At 37.6% G+C, this 12,482-nt stretch overlaps 2 protein-coding genes across 2 annotated transcripts; both read left to right on the top strand.

The window, feature by feature from the left end:
• The first annotated feature begins 4,184 nt into the window (after window positions 1-4,184).
• Window positions 4,185-5,141, top strand: LOC107326639 (olfactory receptor 6X1-like). Its single transcript, XM_088143885.1, has one exon. The coding sequence runs from the start codon at window positions 4,185-4,187 to the stop codon at window positions 5,139-5,141; it is 957 nt and encodes a 318-aa protein (XP_088000011.1).
• A 6,066-nt stretch (window positions 5,142-11,207) lies between these two features.
• Window positions 11,208-12,164, top strand: LOC148215203 (olfactory receptor 6X1-like). The gene has a single exon (XM_088143884.1). The coding sequence runs from the start codon at window positions 11,208-11,210 to the stop codon at window positions 12,162-12,164; it is 957 nt and encodes a 318-aa protein (XP_088000010.1).
• The last annotated feature ends 318 nt before the right edge of the window (window positions 12,165-12,482 follow it).

The following is a 12,482-nucleotide window of genomic DNA, read 5'->3' as shown; positions in this document are numbered from 1 at the left end:
TCTGTGTTGCATTCTTTCCATATGGAATCCACGACAGAAATAAAAACCTATCACATATCTTTATCAAAAGCTCAAGAATAATGTTAAGGTGGACATTTCTGGGATATTTCATTTATGGACTAAAGAACAGGAATTTCTGACAGAGCCACAGAAATGGCTTCAGGTTCTGAAAAATGTTAAAATGATATCAACAGATTTGAGATGAATGTTGATTCAGCCAAAAAATTGACTATAGGATGCTTAGATTTCCCAAAGAGTGCATTTGAAAGGATGGGTATTAGAGTTCTCATGCTGGAGATGTAAGAATTTTGGAGGCTCACTGACCTAAATGATATAATCATGTTATCGTTTAGTTTCTAAAGTGTATTAATGTATATTAGTAGATTTATGGGGAAACCTTTAAATGTAAAAAATGTTCATGTAGTGTTGAATTAGGTACCACAGCTTTGGAAGTTGACTGTTTATCAGGAACTGTGGTTGTATCGTGCATGGGGGAGGGGGGGTGGCAAAAAGAATGATATTAAGAAATTATAAAAGAGATATTATTCCAGATGTCAAGGAATGGTTGTTGGCAATGCATGATCTCTCTGTTGTGGAGAAGACAATATTCTCCAAATCAAAATTCTCCCAATCAAAGGATGCAGCAATATGGGTTATTAAGGCAGAGATTTTGCGATACCTTATAATAAGATCTTGTATTGTTCATATTATAGCAGTGAATTCCTTGGTAAACCAGTTTATAAGTATAAAAATAAGATAGATTTTTTTTCTTTTCTTTCCTAGTTCTCATGTTTCATGTTTTTTGTTTGACTTTTTTAAGATTAAAGATTGTTTTGTTATAAAATAGTTAAATTAATTTTAATTTTTTTTAAAAAAAACTCTTTTGTAAGCCTTTTTCTTTCATTGCCATTTTTTGTTCTTTTATATTCTAAGATATACAGGATCATACTGAATATCCTTGCCTTTATGTTCCCCAAGTAGCACCAATGATAGACCATCCATCCTTTCTACAGATCATCCAAAGTTTTACAAACTGTGGATTGTCTGTTATTATGCAAAAAGCACCACACATCTATTTGCCAGAATAGGAAGAAATTTGGAAGAAATTATCCTGAAATAGAGTCACATTTCAAGACTTTTGTCCCCAACCAGAGTCCTTCTATACAGCAACATTTCCATATCTGCTAGTTTCATTTCTGAAACTACCATTTGAATTGACTTATTCTCTCAAATCCAGGTTTACCTTTTGGTGCCCTCACTTTTAAGTAAAACTCTTAGAATGATAAAAATGATAAAACCTAGAACTGGAAGAGACCATTCGGGTTATTGAGTTCACTCCTCTGCTCAATGCAAACATTAAAATGTAATTATCCTTGGCCCATCTTTAAAAATCTAGCCTCCTCTGAAACATATCCATCTGTGCAGCTTGTTGGTTCTCTGTCAATGTGCTTTCTCTTGGATTTTCCGCCTCTAACACTTAATTGGAATCTGCCTTCCTATAACTTAAGTCCATATTTCTCTGTCCTGCTCTCAGAATTTAGAGAGAACAAGAGAGAGGAAGAGAGAGAGAGAGAGAGAGAGACAGAGAGAGAGAGACAGAGAGAGAGAGAGAGAGAGACAGTTCTTGACTTCCTTCTTGCATCTGCCATGGAGGAAGGTGTAAGCAAAGGATGATATGTGCATTTTGACATCATCACATAGAAGACACAACTGCATAATCTGAATAATTTCTTTGATGACATCATGAACCATGGTGTTTTGCCATCATGGTAGTGACTACTGGACACTGCCATGACATCCTGTCCAGAATTTATGTCAGCCCTTCAAAGGAGGCAGGTGAGGAAACAGATTCCACTACTTTGACTGGAAGTTTATTAATAGAGGGTATAATAAAGACCCTTGAAAGCTGACTGTGTTTGCCTTTCCTTCACTGCAAGGAATTAGGGTGGAGCCCATCTGAACTTCTTCCTCACACGTTCTGTTTCCCGGGATTAAAGGAGACTGTCCTTTTCTAACTGTTTCTACACAGTTTCTCCAAGGATATCTCTGTCCTCTCTACAAACTGAAGGTGACTATTGTATTTCCCAGTAAAGTTCATAGAGAACAATAATTGAAGATTTGTTTTATGTATCCATAAAAGACTATATTGTTGAGGACATAATTTTAACCAAGGGATATTTGAAAGGCCACTACCCCCTTAACCTCCTGGATATTTAAGATTCTATGGTTATAAAGGTTGCACAATTAATGGAGAAGAGGGGAAATTGTCACAAAAGGGTCCACTAAAATGTAAAACTTCAAATTCCTAATGTTTCCTGCCCCCAACACTTGCCAGAATCGGATCTCACCTATATGAGACTAAGATTATACTTTGCTTAATTTCTCCATTTTAATCCACATGAGAAGATGCAACAGGGGGAAGGGAAAATAATGATAAGAAACTGCCTCCAATTGATCCCTTCTCTGTTTGAGTGAGCCTGCAAGTTTTTGAATAATTAATAATATACAGAGAGCCCCATATCTTGGCATAGAGGTTAATATTTGATCCAAATAAGATCAGGAATAAGGTGTGTTATTCAACATCATAAATTGTAGGCACAATGGCTGGATACTCATGGGAAATTAAAGGCAAACATCCTTAGAGACTGTATCCCAACCTTCTGTTGGGAATCCCAAGATTCTGTAGAGAATCAGAAAATAAATTTTCTGTGATGCAATCTGATTTATTTTCCTGAAATGGCAATGAAAATACTTTTCAAGCAGCCTACATTTTTCCCCCCAACACATGATGTATCATTTCCCAAGGTTCTTGAAAGCACTCTTTTGATTAATTGATAGAGAGATGGAGTGAAAGGCAGTGGGAGAAGACAAGGCAGGTAATGAAGGAAGAACAAGTCAAGGGAATGGTGGAAAGATTTTCAGGTCCATATTTTATAGAACAAGCACATGGAGCAGAATTTCACTGCAGAAGTAACGATGATTTCCTAGCACATACACACATCCACCCCCACTGACAGAGAGAAACGTCTTGGCTCTTCTATTTGTAAAGCTCTTGATTTACTTACATGTCCATTATCTAAATTATAGATCACGTTTCTTATGGTATAGGGATACAGGCAAACAATCCATGATGGCAAAAAGATTGTGGAGAATCACCTGAGCAGGAAAAGCAGTTAACCCATCCATCAGTGCTGAGGTCTTGACTTGTTATTTCTATGAATGATTGGGCGTGTGGGTATGGAAATGTATTCCTTGTTTTTTTTCATAAAAGGGAAGGAGAAAATTCAGGTCATTCTGGGACAGTGAAGAGAAAGGAGTTGACCTAATATATTTTTCAAGCCATCTATATTCCTTGACAGTTTGGGTGAGCACAAATGTATCCCATTTTCAACATCAGGTGGAGATATATATATATATATATATATATATATATATATATATATATATGTGTGTGTGTGTGTGTGTGTGTGTGTGTGTAAAAATTCCCTTGAATTGTAGATAATATTCTATTTGTCACACAAAATAGTGTTCCATCCTTTCCTTACACTTTCTGTATAATATGGCTTCACTAAATCATTCACCACTTCTTTCTTTCTTTCCTCTCAACCAGCTCTTCTTTGTCATCTATAAATATTCTCCTATTTTAATCATCATTTTTCTATCACACTGTGTTATTTACTTTTCAGTGGGTTACTGCTGTCTTCTTTAGACAACTAACAACATAACAAGTGTTTCTACACAGAGGTATGGGACTCTGACATCACAGAATTCCAAAGTTCCCAAGTTCTGGTCTGTATAGAAATACTTCACCTCTGGACTACAACTTCCAAAAATATCATTATACATTTCAGAATCCCCAAATGATCTCCTATTTTCCAATAATGGCCTATTTCACACATCACACTAAGCTAAGATAGTGTTTCTTTGTGGTGGGCCTCATGTTTTGTGGGATTCCAATGATGGAACTTTTGAAATCATAATTGATATTGAAATATTAAATTTCAAATATCTTATCTTACTACCATAGGTTTGCACAACTTTTGTTAATTTGATATGATAATCCTGTCTAATGTTCTCCATGCCGTAATCACAGTATTGGTGGATGAAATATGGTGTTAGAAGTGTAGCTAAATCTTGATTCAAAGGAGATTCCATATTTTCTCTTTCAGTAACAGAAGGCAAACATGAATTTGACCAACTGCACAAGAGTAACTGAATTTATCCTTTTTCGATTGCCAAGTGTTTTGGGAATGGAACATTTGATATTTTCATGTGTCTTGCTGCTCTACCTCCTGTGTCTGATGGGCAATGGGCTCATCATTGTGATGGTAATTGTGGACCGCCACCTCCGGAAGCCCATGTATTTCTTCCTTAGCAACCTTTCTTTCATTGACATGGGACACACTACATCCTTTATTCCTAAACTGCTGGTCAATTATCTGTCTGCAAACAATTCCATCTGTTTCTATTGCTGTATAACACAGTTGTACTTTTATTTCTTTTTTGGAGTTACAGAATTTTTTATCATTACTTTGATATCCTTGGACAGATATGTAGCCATTTGCCATCCTTTGAGATATGCCACTATCATGACTTCTGGGGTCTGCCTTAAACTGGCAATAGCAGCCTGGTGTGCAGGGTTTTTCTCCATTCTTTACCAGGGAGTAATGACTGCAAACCTACCCTACTGTACGTCCAACATTATCAATCATTTCTACTGTGATGAGGGACCTTTGTTAAAGATTGCAGGAGGAGATACACATATCATTGAAACCCTTGGCTTCCTACTTACTGTGCTTGTGGTTATGTCCTCCCTTCTTTTCACCCTGATTTCTTACCTCTTCATCATCTCCACCATTCTCCGAATGCCTTCAAACACCAGACAGCAGAGGGCCTTTTCTACCTGTGCTTCCCATCTGATTGTAGTCTGCATTTTGTATGGGTCAGTCTTTTTTGTCTATTTAAGACCTAATGTCAAGAACTCTTCCTTCAATGTAATCAAGTCTGTTTCTTGGCTGAATACTCTAGTTGCTCCAGTGCTAAATCCCTTCATTTATACTATTAGGAACAATGAAGTCAAAGAAGCTGTGTGGAAACTTTTAGAAAGAAAGACTCCAGGTCTCCCCAATATCTTAGCATAGGCCTTTGTGGCGAAGTGATGGAAAATGACTCATCCCCTTGAAATTATCGAAGCTTGGAGCTGCAGAATCCATCTCCAAAGGTATTGTGCTGGCATTTGTTAACAAGGCTACCTTAACAAAGAGGGAGAAAGGAGTGGGTAACATGGTGGGTTATGAGTACCATGCTACCCACTGATGTTACCTTTTTCCTCTTCTCATCATTCTAAATTATCTTCCCCAACCTGGTGTCCTCCAAACAAATCAGGTTCAGCATTTGCAGAATTTTCCTTCTGCATGAGCAAATCCTTTTTGGCTGAAAATCAAACCTGTTATAGTGATGGGGATTTTTTTCCTAGTTTAGTTTCTCTTTTTCCCTGCTTTGTTGAATACTTGAAATCCCATTTTCTGGATTTGGGAATAGTTTTCAAATAATGAATTAAAGCTTTCCCCTGGTGTAGCCTGTGTACATTTTCCTGTATCATTTCTTCAAATAAGTTCTCTAAAGGCATGCATATTATATATTATGGTCATATAATAGATAAACCTTTTTATAAAAGAACTGTTGAATTTTCCTTGCTTTTCATATGGGTAAAGAGATATGAATAGGTAGTTTTTGTTTTACCTATTGGTTCAAAGATAAAACATTATGCAAGTATACCCTCAGATGGAGGGTCAGTTTGTTCCTTCCCCATCTCTAGGTAATCATTGATTAAGATTGGGTGGTTGGTCATCCCATACCAGTTGGGAAATTAAGTTTATCATGATGCATTTACTTCATATCATGATGTGTTTTTAATAAAGTCTGTTTCCTAAGCTTGTCATTAAATTGGAATTCTTGGAAGTTTTGTATGCTAAAATGGGCTGGTAGGAATGTTGAGCATAGAATGGAAAGGCAAAGGTTCAATACCGATTGTCAAGGAAGCTTACAGGTGACATGTCATTCATGATACGCCTGACAGAGAGCACTTCTTGTGGGAAAATATTTGAGGAATGTCAATCTGACAAGAAGAAAATCATTCTTGACATTCTTGTCCTTATGTTACCTTAGTAGTATCATTTACACTTGGGATAGGGAATCTGGGAACAGAAGAAAGTGTCTATCCTGGAGCAGTGTCAAATTATGAACCTTGAACCCTAAAAAGAATCCTTGCATGGTGTAACATATACAAATCTATGTATGTTACCATCTTATTTGCCATCTGAACTGTCTCACTTTGTCCATTCTAGGTCCCACATTTTACAAACACCCCTCTTAAGCAATATTCTACTGCCACATAGAATTACATCACCATAAATCCCAGAGTTGAAGGAGACATTTCGGCCAATGAATTCCACCTCCTGCCCCCACTTTGGTGCAAGAACCCAAAATAAGTCTCCCAAAGAGATGCAACGTAGTCTCCACATAAATACAATCAGTCATGAGGAGACAACCTTCTTAAATACTGATAATCAGGGGAGATATGGGGACACAACATCGAATGCATCATAACCTCATACAACATATGACACAATTATGTCCTGGAGATCATTGGATGATAACAACATAATGCACAGTCCATGATTTTGGTGACTTTGAAATGACGAGCAAAATGCTGGCTGGGGAATTCTTGGAGTTGGCCAAGTTTCAAAACTTCTGATTCCCTGAATTATCTTGCCCCTCCCTGCCACACTGAATGGGATTTCAAATTTGTGAGTCCTGAGGATACCCCAGTGAATGTCTTCACCTTGAATTCTAAGGAAAAATGAATGTGGAAAAAGGGGAAGTGGGAAGAAAATCATTCTTGGACATCATCTCCAGTCAGTTCCTTCACTCTTTTTCTGAGACTTTGAAAAGTGTTTATAATGGTCTGTGGGAATGACATTGGGAGACAAGTGGAAGAGATGTTGCCTTGAAAGCAATCAGATAAAAGGGGGAGGAGCCTGCTTCTGAATAATGGTCAAAGAAATAAAGTTTAAAAAGTCCTCCCAAATGTATCAGTATGTAAAGAAGGCCTTACAATAAATTAGAATTATCTCATCTAGACATTGTCTGGTTGTTTCTGTTGTGAATACTATAGTCGTTCCGGTGCTAAATCCTTTCATTTACACCATTAGGAACCATGAAGTGGTAGAAGCAGTTTGGAAAGCATTAAGAAAAAAGACTCCAGCTTCCCCCAAACTCTAAACAGAGACCGGTGTGAAGAAGCAATTCAATGCCCGAAATTGAGGAGCAGGAGGAGTAACCATCAGAGATATTGTACCATTATTTTAGCTTGCCTAGATCAAAAGGATGGAAGAAGAAGGGGGTCAACGTTCATAACCCAGTGTTTGAAACTGTGATGCTAGCATCCATTGCTCAGTCAAGGCTGGATCTCAGGGAGGGTTTATAATGGAATGACAGCTTTTAAATGTTCTTCATTGCTTATGAAAATATATCAAATTTCTCATTAATCTATACTGGCAGGAATATTGATCTACTCTGTGCATCCCTTTCTTTCAAACATTGACCTATGGGACCTTTGTCTTCCTAGTGTAGTTTATTGAAGGAACGTCATTGGAGTCACAGGAAAAATCATAATATGATGTTTGGAAAAATGCAAGAGATGAGTTTCAGTGCTTTCAATGTTTTAGAATACCTTTTAGATTTGATCTGTCACTAAAGGATCATGACTTTGTATGAAAAGTGATTTTCTAAGGCATTTGGTAGTCTTCATCTTTCATGGTAAGAAACATGGGGCTTCAAGGTCTGTTGATTTTGAGGATGGTAGGGAAGAAAGAGTGGTTTCTCAGAAATGATTGAGAGAAGTTGGCAACTCCCAAAATTCCACACATTTTCTGAGTAGAGCTAGCTCAAGTTGAAGATCCATGGCTGCATATGTCATTAATACTTTTTAACATGTATCAATATTTCTATTTGATAGAAATCCCCCTGCCTTTTATTATTTTTTTTAATCTTTGCATTTATATCAACCTTCCCAATCTGGTGCTATCCCTAAAGCATAGGCCTGTGACTTCCCTCACTTTATGCCAACATGGGCAAATAGTTCTGGAAACACCTTCTTATAATAAACATTTAATTTGGTTTCCCCAGCTTGGCTTCTCTCATTTTTGGGTTGGGTGAATACATACCATTTGGGAAATTAAGTTTATAAGAATGCATTGACTTTGTATCATGATGTGTTTTCAATAAAGTCTGTTTTCTAAGCCTTTTCCTTGGATGGGACTTCTTGGAAGACCTGTACGCTAAACACGTGTGGTATAGTGGCTGAAGTGTTGGGCTAGGAATGGAGAGTCACAGGTTCAAGTCCCCCTTAATCATGGAAGCTGATGGGTGACTTTGGGTCAGTCACACACCTGTTAGCGCTTCTTGTGGGAAAATATTGGAGGGTTGTCACTCTTTACGAAGGAAATCATTCTTGACATTCTTGTCCTTATGTTATCTGAGCAGTATCATTTGCGCATAGCATGAGGTATTAGCATAGCTTTCCAAACGTTACAACTGTATGAGCTTTCTATGAGGAGAATAAATGGAGCCTATTAAATGGTAGGAAAACAGAAAAAAGTGGGCAATGGCAAAAAGGTTCTGCCCTGGAGCAGAGTCAAATGATGCATCTTGACTACTAGAAGGATCCTTGTATGGTATAGCCCTTTCAAGTCTATGTCTGTTACCATTATATATACCAGTTGAACGGACTTATTCTGTCCATTCTAGGTCCCACATTTTTTGACCTCCACTCTAAAGCAATATTCTACTGACACATTGAATTATATCATCAGAAAATTCCAGAGTTGGAAGGGGACATTTAGGCCATTGAAGCCCACCTCCTGCCCCCACTTTGGTGGAAGAATCCAAACATAAATCTCAAAAGAGATACAATCTAGTCTCCACATAAATACAGCCAGTCATGAGGAGACCACCATCTTCTGTGCAGATCAGTCAAGGGGAGGTGGGGGTGGGACAGAACATTGAATGCATCATGATTTCATACACTACATGACACAATTATGTACTGTACATCATTGGACAATAACTTCACAATGAACAGGGCATGATTTTGGTGTCCTCGTAATGGTAACCAAATATGCTGGCTGAGGAATTCTGGGAGCTGAAGTCCACACATCTTAAAGTTGCCAGGTTTGAAAAACACTTCACTAAAATATAAAACTTCTGATTCCCTAAATTATCTTGTCCTGACACCACCCCACCTGAAAGGGATTTCAATTCTGTGAGTCCTGAGGATACAACTGTACAGTGAATATCTTCACCTTGACTTACATTGGGAAATGAATGGGAATAAAGGGAAATTGGGAAGAAAATCATTCTCGAGCATCATTGTGCTGATTCAAAACGATATTTCTGGACATAGTCTATGGATCCTTATGGGAATTGAGAGACAAATATCTCTAGAGATGGTATCTCAACCTTTCGTAGAAAATAAGTGCTGTATCAGTGAAGATGTTACATTTTCTCTTTTTGCAGATGAAGAGGAGTGTGAATTAGAGCAACAATAAAAGAGTTGCAGAGTTTGTCTTTCTTAGATTGGCCCCAGAGGACCTCCAGAGGACCTCCTGTCTTGGGATGGCACTTGAATTTTGGTCCATATAATATGAGTCTTGAATATTTTCTAGGTATGCTCCATGGATACTCATGGGAAATTAAAGGTAAACATCCTTAGAGACTGTATCCCAAGGTTCTCTAGAGAATCAGAAAATAAACTTTCTGTGAAGCAATCTGATTTATTTTCCTGAAATGGCAATGAAAATATTTTCAAACAGCCTACATTTCCCCCCCCAACACATGATGTATCATTTCCCAAGATTCTTGAAAGCACTCTCTTGATGAATGGATAGAGAGATGGAGTGAAAGGCACTTGAAGAAGACAAGGCAGGTAATGAAGGAAGAACACGGCAAGGGAAAGGTAGAAAGATTTTCAGGTCCATATTTTACAGAACAAGCACATGGAACAGAATTTCACTGCAGAAGTAACAATGATTTCCTAGCACATACACACATCCACCCCCACTCACAGAGAGAAACGTCTTGGCTCTTCTATTTGTAAAGCTCTTGATTTACTTACATCTCCATTATCTAAGTTATAGATTACGTTTCTTATGGTATAGGGATACAGACAAACAATCCATGATGGCAAAAAGATTGTGGAGAATCACCTGAGCAGGAAAATTGGTTAAGCCTATCCGTCACTGCTGAGGTCCTGACATGTTATTTCCACAAAAGATTGAGTGTGTGGTATGGAAATGTATTCCTTGTTTTTTTCGTAAAAGGGGAAGGAGAAAATGCAGCTCATTCTGGGGCAGTAAAGAGGAAGGAGTTGACCTAACATATTTTACAAGCCATCTCTATCCCTAGATTCTTTGGGCAACCACAAATGAATCCAACTGTTAACATCAGGTGGGTTTATATTCTTTTTTTTTTCTCTTCAGAATCTGAGATAATATTCTATTTGTCACACAAGATAGTGTACCATCCTTATCTTACACTTTTTCTGTAATTCGGCTTCACTAAATGATTCACCACCTCTGTCTTCATTTCCTCTCAACCACCTCTTCCATGTCATCTATAAATACCCTTCTACTTTTTTTAATCATTGTTTTTCTATCACGTTCTCTTATTTGCTTTTCAGTATGTGACTGCTCTCTTCTTTAGATAACTAAAACATAACAAATGCTATGTTATCAAGTTCCCAATATCTAATTTGTATCAAAATATTTCACTGCTAGATTACAAGTCCCCAAAATGTCATCATACATTGAAGAATCTCCAAATGATCTCTTATTTTTCAACAGTGGCCTATTTCACACATCACACTAAGCTATGATAGTGTTTCTTTGTGTTTGGCCTCATGTTTTGTGGGATTCCAATGATGGACCTTTTGAAATCATAACTGATATTGAAATATTAATCTTTCAATATCTTATCTAACTACCATAGCTTTGCACAACTGTTGTTAATTTGAGATGATAATCCACTCTTATGTTCTCTGTGCTGTAATCACAATATTCGTTGTATGAAATATGTTGTTAGTAATGTAGCTAAATTTTGATTCAATAAAGATTCCATATTTTCTCTTTTTGTAACAGAAGCCAAACATGAATTTGACCAACTGCACAAGAGTAACTGAATTTATCCTTGTTGGATTGCCAAGTCTTTGGGGAATGGAAAATATGATATTTGCATGTGTCTTTCTGCTCTACCTCCTGTGTCTGATGGGCAATGGGCTCATCATCATGATGGTAATTGTAGACCACCATCTCCAGAAGCCCATGTATTTCTTCCTTAGCAACCTTTCTTTCATTGACATTGGACACACTACATCCTTTATTCCTAAACTGCTGGTCAATTATCTGTCTGCAAACAATTCCATCTGTTTCTATTGCTGTATAACACAGTTGTACTTTTATTTCTTTTTTGGAGTTACAGAATTTTTTATCATTACTTTGATATCCTTGGACAGATACGTAGCCATCTGCCATCCTTTGAGATATGCCACTATCATGACTTCTGGGGTCTGTCTTAAACTAGCAGTAGCAGCCTGGTTTGGAGGCTTTTTCTCCATTCTTTATCAGGGAATAATGACTGCAAACCTACCCTACTGTACGTCCAACATTATCAATCATTTCTACTGTGATGAGGGACCTCTGTTAAAGATTGGAGGAGGAGATACACATATCATCGAAGCCCTTGGCTTCCTACTTACTGTGGTTGTGATTATGTCCTCCCTGCTTTTCACCCTCATTTCTTACCTCTTCATCATCTCCACCATTCTCCGAATGCCTTCAAACACCAGACAGCAGAGGGCCTTTTCTACCTGTGCTTCCCATCTGATTGTAGTCTGCATTTTGTATGGGTCAGTCTTTTTTGTCTATTTAAGACCTAATGTCAAGAACTCTTCCTTCAGTATGATGAAGTCTGTCTCCATTTTGTATACAATGGTTGCCCCAGCGCTAAATCCTTTCATTTACACTATTAGGAACAATGAAGTCAAAGAAGCAGTGTGGAAGCTTTTAGAGAGAAAGACTCCAGGTCTCCCAAATGTCTTAGCATAGGCCTTTGTGCCGAAGTGATGGAAAATGACTCATCCTCTTGAAAGGATCAAGGTTTGGAGCTTCAGAATCCATGTCCAAAGCTATTGTACTGTTATTTGTTAACAAGGCTACTTTAACAAAGAGGGAGAAAGGAGTGGGTAACATGGTGGGTTATAAGTACCATTCTATCCACTGATGTTACCTTATTCCTCTTCTCATTTTTCAAATTAGCTTCCCCAACCTGGCATCCTTTGTAGAATTTTCCTTCCACATGAGCAAATCCTTTTTGGCTCAAAACCAAGCCTGTTATAATAATGGGTTTTTTTTTTCCCCCAGTTT

The sequence above is a fragment of the Python bivittatus genome, unplaced genomic scaffold, assembly GCF_059951505.1.
Source record: "Python bivittatus isolate LINGU-HERP-01145 unplaced genomic scaffold, Pbiv_v1 ctg000430_np1212, whole genome shotgun sequence".
Classification (NCBI taxonomy): domain Eukaryota; kingdom Metazoa; phylum Chordata; class Lepidosauria; order Squamata; family Pythonidae; genus Python; species Python bivittatus.
Note: the sequence above shows the minus strand (reverse complement) of the source record. Positions and strands in the feature narration are given on the sequence as shown.

Excerpts from the sequence above, each read along its gene's own strand:
- LOC107326639 (XM_088143885.1), top strand. The coding sequence starts at position 4,185 with ATGAATTTGACCAACTGCACAAGAGTAACTGAATTTATCCTTTTTCGA.
- LOC148215203 (XM_088143884.1), top strand. The coding sequence starts at position 11,208 with ATGAATTTGACCAACTGCACAAGAGTAACTGAATTTATCCTTGTTGGA.